The sequence below is a fragment of the Xiphophorus maculatus genome, chromosome 23, assembly GCF_002775205.1.
Source record: "Xiphophorus maculatus strain JP 163 A chromosome 23, X_maculatus-5.0-male, whole genome shotgun sequence".
NCBI lineage: Eukaryota > Metazoa > Chordata > Actinopteri > Cyprinodontiformes > Poeciliidae > Xiphophorus > Xiphophorus maculatus.
This window is the reverse complement of record NC_036465.1, coordinates 13,980,994-14,000,299: the sequence shown is the minus strand read 5'-3', so window position 1 is coordinate 14,000,299 and position 19,306 is coordinate 13,980,994. Positions and strand designations below refer to the sequence as shown.

The following is a 19,306-nucleotide window of genomic DNA, read 5'->3' as shown; positions in this document are numbered from 1 at the left end:
ACCAGCAGGGGGTGTCGTAAAATACGTGCTATGAGTCACGTTTCTCCCAATGATGGAAAAGCTGTTTCTCCCTTCCCCCTTGCTTTTCAATGCAGAATTGGGTTTAGGGTTGATTACAATAGAAGAAACAAGCCTGGGCATCTATCTTATACAACTCTGTATTACTGAGTAGCACCCAATTGATCAACAGCAGTTGGAGGCTGGGAAGTATCCTGAGGCCTAGTTTCAGCCCCACCACAAAGCCAATAAATTGATCTCATTCTCTCCCAAACAGGATAAAGTCAAAGCTGTGCAGACCTTTGAAAGAGAGACTTCTTCATATGAAGAACAAGCCAAACAATGACTTGTTATTACCATTATTGTGCTGAAAGGTTATATTTCTTTGGAATGAGTCAAAAATCTAGACAGATTATCTTTAAAGTGACAGCTGTAACAACGCCTTCCAAAACTATTCAAACCCCTTAAACCTTTGTTACACTTGGTCACATAAACATAGAACTCAGTGTATTATGTTCTGATTTTACGTAAGTCACAAAATAGTGACTATTTGTGAAGAGGAAGGAAAATAACATGACATTCACATAAAAAAAATCTGAAAACTCTAATATGCATATATATTTAGTCACCAATATTTTGCCTCATTTACAGTTGCAAGTCCTTTTCAGCATGTCTTTTCCAGCTTCACAGATTGCATTGAAATATTTGCTCATACCTTTTTCCCAAAAAATCTCAGTTCATTTAGAGTGGGTGGAAAGCATCTAGATTTCCGTCTGATAACAACTATGCCTTTATAATACAAGAATGTGCTAAGATCCAACCCTTTTAATATACCCCTGGCTGTTTGTCCTGCTGGAAGGTGAGGCTCTTCCACAGTCTCAAGTATTTTGCCACCTCTAGCAGGTTTGACATATTTAGGTGGAAAGCTAGCAATAGTACGATTGCACTTGAGCCACATCCTTTCATTTCTGGATAATAAATTGAACAGTGCCCATTAAGGTGCATCAAAGTAAAGAGGGCTCAATACAAATGAATACAAATCTTCATTTCTAGAAATTGTTAAAAAAAACAAAAAGATGTATCCTTCTCCTTTCAACGCATATTATACCCTAATATATGCTGATTCATCACATTAAAGGTAAATAAGATACACCAAAGTATTGTGGTTGTAATGTGACATTTCCAAGATATGGAAATGTTAAAGATGTATGACTACTTTTGCAAAACACTGGTAATAACAAATTGCTATCTGATGTGATATATATAAGCTATATTCACATTCCTACCAGTATTTGAATTGTACTGTTTGCAGTCCTTGAATAATAATTCATTAAAAAACTTTGTTAGCAATCAAATTCACATATCTGTAAATTATACTTAAAATAAATTGGTGCTATAATGAATAGGTTGAAAAGATGTATGTAGTCTGTTAAATTTATGTAATGAGATTACACACATAGGTTTTGAGTGTGATTATGCATGGCTCAGCTACAAGCAGGAAATCTCTTAAAATCAATGGGGGAGAGGAAGGACAACTCAATAGTTTTGATTGGATGTTTGTGCACTTTTTTGAGAATAAAAAAGTACAACTACTAAAGAAACAAAAAAAATATTGCATTAAAACTGTATGAATGAATGTGAAAGAGATTTAAACATAAAGTTGCGTAACCAAGAGTCAGGTTTATTAGTGCAAATAAATAGGGTTTATATAGATTTAGTTTCCTGGGGCTTTGGTCAATTGTCTCCTCTGTGGGGACAAAGGTCCCACTGTTTGTTTTGGTTCGATGAGCACCCAGCTGCTCATGCGTGATGAAAAATCAAGCCACTATCCAGGAATTCATTCATCCCATTATTCTGAAGTTAGATGTTGAGGGAGACAAACTTACACAGGAGGCACACAAACAATCCACCTCTGTACTAATTACTCAGAGGGCTGTACTTTTTGTGGAGTGTTTTATAAAATTATTTTGAGGACTTTGTAAGTTCATTAACTAGATTAGATTACTTTTTTAGCAATATCTCACAATATGCGTATCAGTTTTTGGAAATGGCTGTGAACTTGGGAGCTATATTTGACTAAACATTAGTCTTGTAGTGAAAACCAGGGTAAAAACAGCCACAGACTAAGCAGCAGACATTTAACATCCTGTGGCAGGACGGGATCTGTAGCTTGGGAACCAGGAAAGAGACACATAATGGACAAGTTCTTCAAACCCGTCCACAGACCGTCTTCAGATCAGACTAAGAAACAGAGGAACCACCATCATCTTCATCACCAAGACACTCGTTCACAGAGGTAGGAGGGTTATTTTTTACCCAAAGAGAAAGAAAAACAAAATCTAGAGCTTCATAGTAAACATAACGCTGAAATCAGATGTTTACAGGAACTGTATAGAAATAGATTGTAATTTTTTCTCACTGTTTCCTATTAAATCAGACTACTCTTGTGATGGTCACTTCAAAACAATGACTTTGTTGTATTATAGGCATCACTGTCTGTTTGGAGGACTCGTTCGTGCCCAAGTTTTAAAATCCTAGCAGATGTACTGAAATGTTGCTTCTGAATTCACACATAATGTTATCTGAGCATGTTAGCATCTATTTTGTAAGGCGCACCAGTCGCTGTTGCAACAAAACACCCACACAAGTTAGTTTACCTCATAGTTGAGATGGTGTTCTCAGCAACGCAAACTTCTACCTTGTTTTTACTGTTGTAAAAATTGTTACTATGATTAGTTTTATCAGTACATAGGACATATCTCCAAACAACAGTGAGCTTGCATGATGGTGCAGGAGTTAAGACCGTTGCCTTACCTTCTCCAAGGATCCACAAAAATTAAAAGGGTGTAGATGGGTGGATGGATGGAAATATGTCTTGTAACTCTTGTATCATCTTGGCTTTCACAAATTGTTTAGTAAGATGTAGGCATAGTAATCTTTACTGTATTCAAATTTCTAACTTTGAAGAAAGTATTTTAAAATAGCTAAAATTAAACTCACTGATATTTTTATGTCATTCAGCAAATAGAAATAATTTTGTTAAATCTAACTGACTTTAATTAAGAAACATTCACTTGTGTTTCATGCTCTTTTTAAAGTATCTGTTAAAATGTATTTTTAACTCCATGTGTGGATACAATTGGCTGTTTGTGTTTTTTGTTTTTTAATTTGATATAGGTATACAAAGCTCGATGACAATGATAGGCATACAGATGACAGCCGGGGGCACCATCGCCGCCACCAGTACAGTGAATATCTCTATGACACCCCTCACCCCGATGCCCAGTATCTGAATCACCAAGACATTGAGAAACGTTACGACCACCGCACTTCTGTTACCCTCTCCAGGGCCTCTTCCTCTTCCCTCTCCTCCACTTCTTCCTCCTCTTCCACTTCTTGGTACACAGAAACAAGTGCTAACGATCCCTTCTCCCTTCAGCATGCTGAGAGGCCACAGCATTCCCTGTCCTGCTCCAATATCTCAGATGTGCGCAGAGCTTTCAGAGATGATGACAGCAGCGAGCCCATTGTCTTTGCCACTATCAAGCACAGCAAAAGGGGCAACATTGTCAGCAGGTTGGATGACGGCTCACACCAAAGCAGAGGGAATGATCTCTACGACCTGAACAGAGGTCACAGTCGAAGTGAAGAAGGGCTTCTGCAGTGCAATGAAATAGATGGCAGTAGAGGACGGTCCAAAGTGTCAACAATCGACCATGGGCCCTTGTATAAGACAACTAGTCTGAACCGAAGCTTGGCTTTCAGTGAGGAAGACATTGTTTTAGGGGTGCCCAGGGGTCCAAAGAGGGCAGTCTCTTCGAGTCAGTTACCCAGCAAGGGGATACTCAAAAACAAGGAGAATGACAATGACATTCGCAAGGCTAAGTCAATGGAGGTACTTTCTCCAAGAGTCACCACAGGAGAAGGTCAAAGTGGGCAGAAAGGGAAAGGGATCACTCAGGCTGAGATAGAGCAAGCCCGGGCAAACTTTGTGGAGGGAAAGTTGCAGTTTTCAGCTTTTTTAGATGAGATCACAAAACAGGTCATGAGTCCTTCCCAACTCTCCATCTTTGGCGTGAACACCAATAAAACTACTGAGAAGACCCCTTCCCCAGTCCCCAAACCTGAGCCGGTCAAGCCTGAGCTTCCTCCCAAGAAGCACAGAGGTGGGAAACGGAGTGACATCGAGCTGCCATTGAAGCAACACAGCAGGCAGGTGAAACCGACCATTGGCTCTCAAAAACATTCAGACTGCTCCGATTCGGACAGGCTGACAACATACGCAGCAAGGAAGCACCGCGGCAGCCCCCCACCTCGTCATTACACGCCATCTGCTAGCCACGGACGGAAAGACAGAAGGCCCTCTCCAACTGGAGACTCCATCTCAGGGGATAGATATGGCAGATATGGGCCTCACCATACAGACGGAACCAGCACCAGTCCTGAACCAGCCCAACCCAAGCAGCGCCACCACCATAAATACTATCCCAGCAACTTTCAAAACCAAAACCCACATACCCAACACTTCCCTATGCAGACGCACCATGAGGCTGAGCACGGAGGGCTGAGCAACTCGCCTCCACATTCATCCCAGCTTGCAAGACACGGGTTCGGCTCTGAGTCCTCATCCACAAAGTCCGACTCATCCAGGGGTCGAGACACTGCCTCCACGGCTACCAGCTACAGCTCAGAGCAGGGATGCCAACACCAGTCACAGCCCTTGGGGATCTCTAAGCAGCACAGGGTAAGCTAACACCAATAAAATGTCTGATAGTTCCAGCATAACAAAGATCTAGGCCTTAGCTGACTAAAATCCAACTCAAGGTTCTTCATCTGAGCCGTTCCTCACAGTTTTTCACCGTTCAAAGCCCACAACTAATTCCAAACCATGATTAGTTTTCACACGTTGTCTTTACACATAAAAGTAACAACAAAGGACATGTTTTAAAAAGGTCCACAAAAGTGGTGTTTTGACTAAAGTTGTGCAATCTGTAAGCAACCAAAACCAGCAACAGCCAACCTGTTTCAGTCTACAACACACATTAATGTCAGGTCAAGTCACTTTGGTAAACAAAGCCTCTTCAAACCCAAAAGACAATAGCATGTTGACCTAAAGTTTTTTTTTAAAACAAAGGGAGTTTTCCATTGAAATGCACAGTGGACTCCACATTTACCGCCACCCTTGGTAAGGATGTGTAAAATGTCTCAAAACAAGTTTTTTGTTGCAGTACCAAATAAAAAAAATGCAGAACCTTAAAATTTATATTTGGAGAATATGTTTTTTCCCCATGTTCTGGATCATCATCAAGCCTTGTTTCCAGTTCCAGTTTCTTTTAACTTTTTAATTATTTTAACTCAGAATAATAGAGGCAACATTAACACACATCTGCCTTGCTTTCTTGACTTAGAACTGTGTGTTCGTCATAAATCTTTTGGAGTACTAGTTAAGGATTCTCAGACACCGTCATCAGTTTAATAATAATACGCAAGTCATGAAAATTAACATGCATGTTCCTTGCTTCATGTTTTCTTGTCTTTCCCTTTTTTTAAGAGAAATTGGGGTACATGTCATGAATGTCATGGGTCAGTATTTAAATGTTAATTCATACTCTAATCAGTATAGTAAGCATATATTATGAAAATAAACATACAGGCACCTTACATGATTGAAGGCTCTCTTGTCTTTCCCATTCTAGAGAGAAATTGGCTTATGTCATGGAGTTGGATGGATTACAAAATAAAAGTTCCTTGACACTGATTAACTCAATAAATAAATTATAATTTATAAAGATCAAGACAAACATATATTAATTGAATATGTTCTCTTCTCTTTCCTATTTTGTAGGGAAGTGGGCCTCTGATGAACTTATTAAGCATTTATTTGATAGACATGCTTACTATTTCTTAATAATAAATATCATTATGTTTTTTATAATAAACATAATAATTTGCCCGCACAAGTTCAGAATTAAGTCCATCAAATGACTCGGCAGAATGAAACTGTTGATTATGGTGTAAAATTAGCCCAGATGAAGCTCTGAAGACAGATATAGCACTAAACCCCTCTACAGAGTGAAGTGCCTGAACAAATTAAAGGCAACAGTCCTTCTTTCTTGCAGAGGCAGTGCAGCTGAGTCAGAGGGTATGTGTGGGATGTGTCAAATACTCCGCATTGCAAGCTGACTCATCCTCCAGCTATGCAGCAAATGACTCTCCTGTGCGTCTATGGGAAATTTCCTTTGAAAAGCTCTAATTTATCACTATTGTGACGTTTTGTTTGTTCCCGAGGCGTTGCTCCTTCTGTTCTCTGAAATGACTGTGCATTCAGAAAATGAAACAGCACTCCTACAACAATTAGTGGCTCATTCCAGATACCTCGATGAGAACTGGTATGAGGATAATTTTACACATCGTTATATAAGACTTCCCTTTCTTTCCATGGGGTGTTGGAACTGCTCACACATGATGACAACAGGAAAAACCGGGGAACATTTTAGTCTCGAAGAACAGATCGATACTTGTGGGACTCCAGGCGTTGTTCAATAATTTATTGACTCTCTCAGGTCCTCAGTAATGTGGTCGAGGCGTGTCCTGGTTATACAAGCTCTGTTGTCCTCATCGTAACTCTATCCTATCTCTGTTTGCTTGGTAATGATATCATGTGAAGCTAGTTCTTTAGTTATAGTTGTTGTCATTTAAATCTCCAAATCTCTGGAATTCAAGATAAATCATGCAAACTGTGGAGCTGAAGAGCTTTGATTCAGCCACAGGTCTGAAGAATAATCCCTCCAGATTCAGATACAATCAGAACATCTACAATTTAATGAATCTAAAATTCTCTTAAAACATATTGTATAATATTTATCAGAAGCCTTCTGTCCTTATATTACCTGCCATCTCTCACTTCCTGTCTATGTGTTCTTGTCTTTAATATAGAACATGCTGTGCGATCCAGACCACCTTCAGTAAGTGTCGTCTGTGCTTGTCTTTTTTCTCTCTCGATTCGCTCTGTGTGAGACGATTTATTGATCTCATTAATGAGTGTTCTCCTGCTTAAAAAAGGAGGGGGAGGTTTTCTCATGGAACTAATTTATGTAACAAACTTGATGCCATTGCTAATGCAGTCACATGAGAGGATGTGGGGGGGGAAATCATCAGAATGACTTTTTATATATATAATATATTTAATTATATATTAATACTACTATTTGGCACATTGTCAGAGATGACACACAATTCAAATACTAGATTTTGTCCATTTTGCACTAGTAAAGATTTTTTATTGTTTTATTTTTTTGCTAATTTGTTTGTTCGTTATTATATATTTAAAAGTCAGAAATACATTTCTCTACTACATCCTAACTAGCCCTTCATACTCTTGTTTTAAAGGACATTCATTAAAAAGTACAAAGACTTTGAAGCCAGATGACGGGTTCTATATGACCTGGTCCTTGATTTCATTCCTTTATTGTAAAAAATAAGTCATTCATTGGTACTACATATGTCTTGTTAATGTAGTAAAAACTACACTAGTGTCCCTCAGCTGACAGTTTTTACACAGGATGAATCAAGGGAAGATCTGCAGTAAATGGTCCAGTTTAGGAATTGAACCAGAGACAGCTGCAGTGAAATTTTGAGTTTCCAGTCAGAAATACATAAAAAATGGTTAGAAATGCAACAAAAAGCAGGAATTCTGAGTTGTGGTCTTAATAAAGCTTTAAAGTTGAATAACCAACATGGCTGCTGCTGCACATAACAGTATGTGCAGGTTTCAGATATGAACTATCAGCTCTTCTGACTGTGTGTCTTTATTTAAACCAGTGGAACAGATTGTACTACTCAGTCTTGTTTAGCAAACATTTTCCTTCAGTTTTTTTGATTCATAACATGAAGAGGAATACATGATATATTTTTTGATTGACATATGCAGCACAATGACTTGAACCAGAACACACTCAAATCAGCTTTGACATACTAATTCCCTCATCACAGTCCCAAATTACGAGCTACATTGATATGATAAGTAGTTTTGGTTACAAATGAAAAGCTTCTACTTATTTTGTCATATTTTACATGAACAAAGAGTTTATTCTCCTCTTTTAGAGCGAACCCACTGCAGCATTTATCATAGTAACCATGCCCACTTCCACTTTCTGACCAATCACAGTTACAACTGAAAAACATTTGTGCTAGAAGCGAGACTGACAGACTGGTGACCTGTCCAGGGGGTACTCTGCCTCTCGCCTGGAACGTAGCTAGAGGTAGGCACCGGCAACCCCGTTAGGGACAAGGGTGAACAGAAAATGGATGGATGGATGATAGTAGCGAGACTGGGCCAAAAATTACTTCCTCTTGTTTTTGCATCTCCAGGAGGGAGAACATTATTTTCTGTTCTTGCAGAAAGGGTCTTGGCGTTAAATGGGAAACCTAGCCTCACAGTGCGCTGGTCTTGTATTCAGAAGTTGCAGTTCTTGAATCCCAAACCAGAAAATAAATAGAACCAATTTAGAAACTGAAATTCTTAGTCCTGGTGGGTTGGAAGTCCCCGAGAAGTCCCAAGGGCAGGTATTTTTATATGCCTTTCTGTTGCATCAAATGTGGGAAAAGTTGCTAGACTGAAGAGTTAACTATCATATTGTTTGTATCTCAACAAACCAGGTTTCCACTGGTGTACAACCAATGTTATTGTACAGTCTATTTCCATCCAAATTGACCAAATCTGTGAGTGCTGAAAATAGAGAAGAATATGTAGTTATTGGCTTGTTTTACTAATAGGTGTTTGCACCACAAGAAAAGGCTAATCACGCTGGTTTTCCAGCTTACATGTAGAACAAGCTCAATAACGTCCACCTCTAAAGCTGAACTTCCAAAGCAAAAATGCACTCAGGAAATTATATATAGGTTTGGATGAAGGCCTAATGAGAGATTTCTATTATGATGAATAGATTTGTACTCAGAGTTTACATTTCAGAGATTTCTTAGGAAGGGGTTTTCACATTGAACATCTGGGATGTCCTCAATGAGCCTCTGAGTTAGAAATCCAGTACAGGTTTTACATATATACAAAGCTTCGACATTTAGAGATCTGTCATGTGATTGGATTGTATCTCAGGAAAGCAGTGGTCAGAACTCACTGAATTCAGAGGTCGTTCAGTAGACACTTCTTCAATATCCAACATGGCTGCTCCATGTATACATGTTGTGAAAGTTTGGGGAATAAATAGTTCCTTTCTTTCGTCTGTGCTGTTCCGTCTCTGTTTATCCGTGTTTTTCTTATTCATAGAACAGAAATATGTTCTGCTAACAGTTTTATCTCCAATGGTTTTTCAACTTTGAAAGGGAAAGCATTGAACTCAGATGTGATGCCAATCCTAGATCCAAAGATTGACTTTCAAGCTCCACGTGAATGTAGCATTTGAAGTGTAGATTAGTTGTAGACTGAAAATGAAACCAGGACCTTCTGGTTCATCGGACTCGTAAACTACAAAAATGAAACTGAAAGATTTCTGATGCGGGATTTCCTACATGGAAAGGCCCCAGAGTTTGATAGAGCTGCTGCATATCTAAAACCTTTGGACTGTTATGTCACAGGTACACAGATCTGAAGAGTATGTTTGTGTCCATTACTGCTTCAATGGGTTGATTGGAGGCAAATACATTGCTATTGGTTTGTAACTCTAACAGAAGCTAGCACCTCAACAATGAGACAATCAAACTGATTATAGCAGCTACTATAAAGTCCAAATCTCACATCCTGCCACCAACACATAGTGAAACCATCATAATTCAGATGGACACATGTAATAACATGTGATGAGCATATTTATATAATCTAATAGGATTGTAGGTAAGAGAGTTTAGGATTTTTGCCTGTTTTCTATAAAGAGTGGTCCTTTCTTTAAAATGACTCGATTTAAGATAAAACTGGTATGGATGCAACAGCAGGGACTGATTAAATTTACCCAGCAATAACTCAAAACAGAATGTTTGACAATATCCAAGTGTTACTCAGATTTTCCTGATATCCCTTAGCCCTGTCTTTGCAGCACAAAGCAGACATCTCCAGTCCTTATTTATGGAGTCAAGCTGTCCTCCCCTCCCCCATCTCCGTGCTCAGGGCGTTGCAGGAGGAGAATGCTGATCTCCACCAGAACCTGCTGCAGACCGTGGTTTGCATTGAGAGCTTGGAGGCAGAGCTGCAGAGGACCAGAGACGAGCTCAGTCATGTCAAGGAGAAATATAAAAGGTGATTTGTGCAGATAAATAAGGCAGATCTTTAAATGTGCAGCAAGATGACACAAAAAATACCACATATAAGAGACAGTTACTGTAATGCAAGGCCTTGCACAAGGATGTTATGGATTAAAGGATCTATGCAGCATTCTGCATCAGCAATACAAGCCATAGAGTTTACCAAATTAACAGAGAGAGGCCAACTAAAACTGTCCACACTCGCTGGTCAGGCCCGAATCTGTTACCCAACAACTGCTACTGCATACTAAGCACATACCGGTCATTCCTCAGCATGCTGCAACTACTGGGATGAATGGTTGCCTCACACTGGGCTCCAGTTGGGAGTCATTTGTTGCACATTTATTATTTTTAAGTGTACGTTTGCTACTCTCAGACAGCTGCCATTACATGTCCAGAAGCCCAGCTTAAATAATAATTATGTATTTATTTTCTGTTGTTACAAAGCCTGCTGCAGACACATAGTGGGACAAAAGAGGCAAATAATCTACTGGGAGAGCACCTTCACAAAGCGGTGAGACTTTGGGTGCAATGATAATAATAAAAAGATTAATGTGTCTTGTTTTGCAACTTGTTGCATTAAAAGCCTAATGTGTTACGCTGTTCTTCTCCCGTGTGTTTGCAGTCGGAGAGCCTGAGCAGTGAGAGAAAATTTCTGCTGAATCGCGTCTCCCAGCTGGGCTCGGAGCTGAAGGACGCCCACAGGACCATCTCAGCTCTGGAGAACATTAATGTGAGTATACAGCCATCTAATGGACGCTTATGCACACTTCAACTCAAGGCCAACTAAAAGCTGTCCTGGGGAGAGGGCCCTAAAATCGCTTTTTAAGAGTAGAAAGAAGTAGAAAAACTCTGAAAATACTACCACTATTTTACCAAACGTAAAGATAGATCACCAGTATGTGTGACATCTGCTACTTCACTTTTACTGACTTTGATTTTATTACCACCAGATACACATTATTTCTAATATGAGCCTCTATTAAAATCTTTGTGTATTTGCATAATCCATTAAGGTAAAAACATTTAGATTACATGGCTGATAATAATATTTTTTATTGTCTTTCTCTGAAGTTGTGGAGTGCAGTAGCTACTTTTTGGTGCTGCAAATTCCAACAAATATCAATTAAAAACACAAAATGTTGGACGTTATACATACATACAATGACAGCGTGAGGGAGTATGATTATTCATAAATAAAAGTTTATGCAGGGATTGCCAACAAATAAAGAAATGTAACATATTTGCAAAAAAAAAATAATATAAAAATATATTTTGTAAATCTTTGTAGTTTTAGCAGCCTGAGGTTCTCGTCCTGGAGGACCCAGTGTGAGAATGTGAAAAGACAGCTTTAGTTTTGTCCGAAATAGATTAGAATTTTATGGAAGAGTAACAAAAAGAAAACTGTTGCTAAAAAAGCTAGATGGAGCTAAGTACAAGGGAAATCCCATGAACCTGAGAGTTGAACACCTCACTTCTCGGGTTTAAATTTGTAAAAACCATAACTGAAAACCCTAATCTTGTTTGGTCATGTCAAGTTCTCAAAACTTCAGTCGGCCGATTCATCTTCGTTGGTAGTTTATTAAAACAATGGGAATTTGGGGACATTGTCAAATTGTCACAGTATGTATGTTTTACAGTACCAGGACGTGTCAATAAGAGCACAATGGTTAGTTAGTCCATAACATGGCCTAACTGGTTTCCTGTCCTAATTTGATAATCATTGACACATTATATATTATGAATTAAAATGGTCCAGACTCTGTTCTGAACAAAATGTTTTTGTTCAGAACAGAGAATGTGCACAGATGATCTGACCAGAGTGTCTTATCAGCTGATCGCTCTTCCTGCCAGTATTTGACCTAGCTTGGTGTATTTATCAAACACACTGGGTCACAGTGATCGTCCCACGCTCCTGTTGCCTTAAACTGGCACTCATAAAAGTATCCATACAATCCTTTCAGGCATCCAAATTCCCCTCTCTAAATGAAGCTTTTTCTACCTCAGCCATCAGCTAAGCTAAAAAAAATGTGTCAAAATTTGTGGCTAAAATGTACAAAACGTTACAGCACTTTTGCAAGTTGTTTTATGTCGACTAAGGTTAAAAAACTCCTTCAACATTCAATGTTATATAGATTTTTGTGTCTCTAAGTCATTTGAAAAGGTACAAAATCCAAAGTGGACATTTTTATTGATTAGGTAGGCTGTTAAAAGCACAGGAAGCTTTTGTTCTGCTGATCTCACCACATTTCAGAGTCAGACTCTCTGTCGGGTTGTTTTCAACCTTTATACTCTCTGCAGCGACTTTGAGGTGGATTGGTCTCACAGAGATAGTAGGTTATCATTTTATCAAAATAAAAAGAGTAAAAATGTGTTGAAAACAATTATGCTTGATTTTGATTTGATTTTGTTTCGGTTTCTGTACACCGAAACCAAAAGTTATCTCACAGGAAAGGCGGAGATGAGTGTAGACACAGATTGAGGGATCAAAGTGCTTCATGGGAAATACAAAGGCTTCACATACTAAACCATGAAATCATCATGAACTTGAACAAATCTTGAAGCTAAGCATCTTTATGTCTTAAATATGCTTCAGGAACTGAGTATTTTAAATAGAGTTGGAGACTTCTTCCTGCTGCAGAGTCAAATTAATCTAATTTAAAGTAGAAAAGGACAAAACAACAAGGCCTGTGAACTTTAAGTGTGCAGACTGCCATTTGTCAGCTCTAGGGAGCCCATCAGGAATTTATTTCAGGGGAAATTGAAAGAAAAATCATGGATGCAGGTCATCAGCCTCTTAATGACTCTTTTAAAGTCTCAAGTAATTATCTGTTATGTGCAGGAGGGATGTGCTGGACAGAACTATCTGTTTTATTTAACACAGAGCTGGAGTTATCATCCTTATTCCAAACTGGAAAAACTTTTTGAAGTTTTAAAATAACAGACTATCTTATTTTCTATGCTTATTGTGCAAAAGTTTGAAGTCATCTTTCATATATTTAACATTTATATCCAAGAAGCATGAGTTTCTTGTAATATAAACAAAAGGCAATAAAAGGTTATTTCTCTTTTGTATAGCATAGCTATTGATGGAACAGGATATTTTGAATTGCTAAAAGAAAAACAAAAAACAAGCAAAAAAAAATCATCACATACACCAAAAAACACAAAGCATTTCACAAAATAACAAAAGCTTGAGACATCGTCACAGTAAAACAAATAAAATTTAAGCAAATAAAAAGCCAAAACATGATAGAAAAGAAACATCAGTTGTTGCCTTTTACAGAAAAGCTGCTGTCTACAGTAAGGATTTTAAAGAGCTTCCATTTTCTGACGATTTCAGGGAGTTGGTCCAAAAATAGAGCCGAGGAACTCAGTGCTGCCTCCTAGTGTCGGTTCTGGTTCTGTGAACAGATCTCTGATGACCTGAGGGGTTTGCATGTTTCATACCTGAAATATATTTTGACCCAAGGTGAACTCAGTGCCTTCTAGACCATTAGCACAATTTTACAATCCATGCGTTGACAAACAGGACAGGATAATGTAGGAAAATGACTTAAGGACTTGTGTAAAATTATTTTCTGGGGTTAGTCAGGACTCTGGATTAGATTTGAACTGTAGGGCAGTATACTCTGATTTTAAGTGGATGGTTTAGGTGATAAAATTTCAGTCTGAAGTCTTCATGTTCACCTTCTTCTGCGGTATTTAGCTCCAGGAGCCTATTTCACTTTTACCTTTTAGCCTCTTATTTTCCGCATTAAGCTGGAGAAAATTCTGACTCGTTTACTCACATTATATTGTACAAACTGATTCCCAGAGGACAGCCAATTTGGACACGGAATGTTATTGGCATGTTATTGGCAGAGATATTGCAGAAGGTGTTGTAATCCATAATCTTTAATTAAAAGAAGTCTTAGTATATTGCCTTGAGGTACCACACATCTGAGCTACATTTGCTATAATTTTAAATGACCAAATTACACAAAGTTTTATTTGACACAAGTCTGTCAAATAAGACTGATCGCTGTTGAGACATCCCTTAGGTTCTTTAATAATCCATTCTCAGTGCTGTGATGTGATTAAAAATCTGGGTGAAAACCATCAAAGATATATATTTTTAGATAAACCAACATTTCAATTATCTTGGACAAAAACAGTAAATTAGATAGGGACTGATGATTAATTATCAGGGAAGCATCCAGATCAGTGTTTAATTAAGTGATCCTGATCCATCTTTATTCATGCTTCAGAAATTTTTTTCCCCTCTAAATCACTTTTTTTTTTTTTTAAATTCCTGTGGGTACATTTTCAGGCCTGGTTCTTCTTTGTCTTTCACTTGTTCATCTTCCTTAAACGTAAGCACAGATCTCACAGTCAATCCATAAATGTTTAGCATTTCTAAACATTTGTAAAAATGTTAAAATGTGGAAATGCTAAAAATGTTTGTTGCACAGATGAACCTCAAATATGTGACATTAGTTCACTGCAGGTCTTTCATAATGTCACATGCAGTTTATTGCAACATAATACCTTTGATTTCTTTACAAATTCACACTAAGACAGTAGGGAATTACATTTATTACAAGCGGAAACTTGAATTACACAATTAAATATAGTCATACTTTATTTAATGATGTGATTCTGTATTGAAAGGTCAATTTTAAATGACACTTGTTCAAGGTCTTCAGAAGGATTTTCCAGATTCTGTGTGAAAACCCATTTTGATGAAGATATATTGAGATTCATATGTGGTATGTGTGCTCCGTCTTGATTGGTTTGGAGATAGTACTATTTGTGTTTGTAACTTTGATCTGCTTTATTCCTAAATCTAAATCTGAATCTGGTCTTATGGATGTTTCTCAGCTCCAATCATCTACAGACTGAAGATTTTCCCCTTCCTCTTAACAAAATAAACTATTGTTGTATGGATTGAGGTGTAAACTTGGGGCATTTTAGCACATGTATATTTTTGATACTTTGATCTAAACCAGCGTTTCCCAATTCCGGTCCTCAGGCCTCCCTGCTCTGCATGTTTTAGATGTGCCTCTATTCCAGAGCAGCTGATTCAAATGATTGCATGACCATCAAGTGCTGCAGAAACCTGTTGATCACCCATATATTCAATCCAGGTGTGTAGCAGAAGGGAAACACCTAAAACATGCAGGGCAGGGAGGCCTGAGGACCGGAATTGGGAAACGCCGATCTAAACCATTGTTTTTCAAAGTGGGGGCCGCGGTCCCGCTGGGAGCCACCAGGGGTCGCTTTGAGCCTCAGAAAACTGTAGGGAGCTTTGAAAAAAAAAAAAAAAAATCAAAAATTTCAATCAAATACCTTGTTTAATCACAACTTTTAAATAGATTTTTAAAATATCTTAAAATCTAATCTGTTTTTAGTAATTTTTATAAAATATAAATTGAAATAACTTACTGCATTATGACTTGAAATACTCATCGTGTTGATTGGCTGCCGGTGAAATTCATGGAGCCGTTTTGCTCCTCAAGCTAGGGTAGCAAGCGCAAAATGGACAAAATTTTGACAATGTGAAGACCGAAGGAACGCCCTGCTGCAAAAAATCCTTAGAAGCTCACGGAAAACTAAAATCAGAATGCATGAGGCAGCATTTATGCTAAATAAATGTATTAATTAATTATGGAATAGTGAAAAAAGTGAAAAAATAATTTTAAAAGTCGGTGTTTCTTTACATTGTCTGAGAGTTTGCAAAGGGTCTTTGCCCAGAAGCTAATTGTTTAGGGGCCCATGACATAGAAAAGTTTTGATCTTAACCTCTGCTGTAGCTCCGGTGAACCTCTGGGATTGTAATTAATCCATTCACATGCTGGTTATGCCTGTTTTTGTGAAGTGATGAAATGACTTTCCATGACAGAATGTCACTAAAAATACACGCAATATTATTTTAAATAATCTTTTTGTCATTAATATGGGCACTAAGTGGTTTTTTCTGTTGTTATACAGCAAACTGTGCACATTTAACAGTGAAACTCTGAAATTATACAGACTGTGCACATTTAACAGTGAAACTACAGCACATTTAACAGTGAAATATACAGCATCCCACACAAGGAAATGTATCCATCCACTTTTCTGCAAAAGTTTATTTTTCTTTTTTTTAAACCTAAAACAGATAGAAAACAGGGCTCTTTAAAAATGGTAACAAAATTCCCAAAGTAGATATTTATCAACACTTATAAGTTTTCTATGTTTTAAAAGGTCATGTACCATTTGCAGCGCTAACAACAAATAGTTAACATGTGTTTGGTTTCTTCCCTGCAGGTGCCAGTTTTGGTAAAGGAGCTCCTGGAGAAGTATTTTGGTTCTGCTGAAGCCATTCAAAATTTTCTCACAACCTCTTTTCCGACCAGCCAGTCACAGCAGACAGATGGCCAATCCTGCAATCCCACGGCAGAGGAAGCAGCCCAGGGTTGCCTGAGCGAGTCAGAGGCAGGTCGGCAGAGGGTCACGGCCTTCATGCCGATTAAACAGGCTCTGACCCCAGCTAAAAACGAGGGCAGTCTTCCAGGCCAGCATGAGTCCACTCAAAGCCCATCGTTCTCTCTGGATGACATGGGGGCTGCTTCCTATAAAACCACAGCTCCCAGTTATCCTGCCAGACCACAGCCTGTTTACCCACAAACCCAGCAGCAGTTACTGCGGAGCGCTGCCCACACCGACACCGCTCCAGACCCTCAGCACGCCCACGCAGCGGGTGACAGATGGGAAGGAAGAGGAGGGTTGAAGGTGCTGCTCTTTGAGCAGGATGCAGGGGATGTGAACTCCATGTCGGCCCAGCAGATCCTGGATGATTTCATGCATCATCTGCAGGCACACAAGGAGGCCGGGGGAGGGAAGGAGCAGCAGAGTGGGCAGGAGTGGATGAACGGGGTGGAACAGGCATGGAAAGTGGGAGACTGAGATTGCCGTCTGAGGAGTTTATTTCTGTCCTAATTATTTGCCAGCAGTGATTGTTCTTTAGGTGGCTAAAAAAGTCAGAGGGTGTAGATTTATTTAATTAATGCATGATGTTGTGTTTGTAGCGTTTTATATAGCTGAATAAAGCTACCATTTTAAGGCTGGAAATGTAAAAACAGTTCAGAGCAACTTTTGCAAAAAAAAAAAAAGAAGAGATTTCTATGTGTCATCTGGACTGTTGAATCTATAAAAGAAGCAGTAGATATTATTTTTAATATTCACACAATGTGTTTTCTATCAAAGCATGTTGTAAGTTGTAGTCCCCAAAACAGTGCAGAATATACCGTTACATATCTGTAACACTGAACAGAAAGTCCTCATTAACTCTCAAAATGTAGGACATTTGTTTAACAACTAAACAAAGATAGATTTTGAATAATAGGCATGATTTCAGATAAAAATTGTTCACTGACTTTCATTTACTCAGGCTTCAGTTGAACCTTAATATGAATTAGCACAAGCAAAGGCAAAAACAAACAAAAAATGTACACACCTGGAGTTACAACGATAAGAAAAAAACACAACTGGAAAGTTTAAACAGAAGGTCTTTCTGTTAATTTGATGTAATTTGTGCAATGTTAAGTTTTTCTAACTGAGGAAAATACAAGTTTAAAGAGAAATTCTAAGAAAATCTCAAACATGTTGAAAAAATATTTGGCCACACTTGAAATGACGTCATGTTTAACTATAAACTCTTTAATATGCCTTTGGTTCCCATTTCTCAGCTGTAAGAACTTCTCCTCGTCTTGGAGAGGCTTTCATAAAGCATTTCTGTGTTGATTGTGTGTGAATTTGTTCTGTAGAGCATTTATGAGGTCAGGCACTGATGCTGGATGCAAAGGTCTGGCTGGCATTGGAATCTCTATTCCATACCTGTTAACATACAACAGTTAGCTTAATCCAGTCAAGCTAACTGGATTAACGTCTGGATTATGTCAATGAGATGTCATAAAATTTCTTTACTGGACTATAATGAATTAAAAACGTTTAACTAACTCTCCAATTAAAAGTGGAGGCCATATACTTTTGTTAATGTTGTCTATCTCATCATATGTAATGCTTTTAAAATGCTTTCCTGTGTTAGCCAGCACTTTAATATGAGTTAACTGTCTGAGTAAAGATGAGTATGAATGCATAGATGTACATACATCACAGAATGTATAATTATTTATTACAATGGTCCTTCCATGTTAAAATAATAGAGGCTCTTTGCTGTTTTTGTGTCTTTGATGTAAAGCAAAATATGAATGTAAGTAATATGAATAGATTTTCAAGCTGTAGATTAAATATAGAGCAAAATTAAAATTATTTTAGTCTGTATAATTTCAGAGTTTCACTGTTAAATGTGCACAGTTTGTTAAATTTGTGTGTCTATCTTACTGCCACCAATAAAGATGCTTGCAAATGGCTTGGAATATAGACTTATATACTCATTTATAATTTTTGTGTGACAATCATCAACTTTATTTCTTCCTTCAAGATGAAAACCAGATTTAAGTGAGATTAATGTATTTGCAGGTCACAGTTTTTTGGTTTTTATTTGCAATATACATTTGTATAAATAAAGATGTGTGTTGTTCTTAGCATGAAATACCAAATAAAACACTGGGGTGTGAATACTTTTACCAGAAACTGTAAAAGTTAATAACATAACTAGCGTCAAGCTAACTGGAGCTCTGATTCAAGCTGTCATAAATACTTAAAATGACAGTTTAAGCCAATTGGTCCCACCTCACAACCTCCCCACATAATCCTTTGCAGGCATAACTCTCCTCATACTTTTGCTGTTAATGCTGTTCAAGAGTCATTTTACCAACAATATGGACTTGATTTTATTTATTTTTATTAATAAAAGTTTATTTTAAGTCCAATTATTCCTAACTAGGAATCAGGGAATTGAGAAATTTACTAAATAATTTGTTTTTATGTGAAACAATGATCAAATTGAGGTCAGTTTTGTCACTTAGTTGAAGAAATTGCTCAGGCTGAGGCTCTGGCAGTTATTGACTCTGACAGACAATAACCCTGTAATCTTCAAACAACAACAAAGCATTTCCTGTTTCTTTGGCCT

The 19,306-nt window shown here is 38.0% G+C and overlaps 1 protein-coding gene across 1 annotated transcript; it reads left to right on the top strand.

Moving 5' to 3' along the window:
- Positions 1 to 1,880: 1,880 nt before the first annotated feature.
- Positions 1,881 to 18,615, top strand: LOC111606904. The gene is made up of 7 exons (XM_023328330.1): positions 1,881 to 2,293; positions 3,175 to 4,741; positions 6,934 to 6,962; positions 10,115 to 10,243; positions 10,696 to 10,762; positions 10,874 to 10,981; positions 16,540 to 18,615. Exons 1-7 carry the CDS (start codon positions 2,193 to 2,195, stop codon positions 17,176 to 17,178), a joined length of 2,640 nt encoding a protein of 879 aa, XP_023184098.1. The 5' UTR covers positions 1,881 to 2,192; the 3' UTR covers positions 17,179 to 18,615.
- Positions 18,616 to 19,306: the final 691 nt, after the last annotated feature.

Bases quoted from the DNA above. Each gene is read 5' to 3' on its own strand.
- LOC111606904 (XM_023328330.1), top strand. From the start codon at position 2,193: ATGGACAAGTTCTTCAAACCCGTCCACAGACCGTCTTCAGATCAGACT. The intron at 4,742-6,933 runs GTAAGCTAACAC...TCTTTAATATAG, and splicing joins GGATCTCTAAGCAGCACAGG to AACATGCTGTGCGATCCAGA. The intron at 10,982-16,539 runs GTGAGTATACAG...TCTTCCCTGCAG, and splicing joins CAGCTCTGGAGAACATTAAT to GTGCCAGTTTTGGTAAAGGA.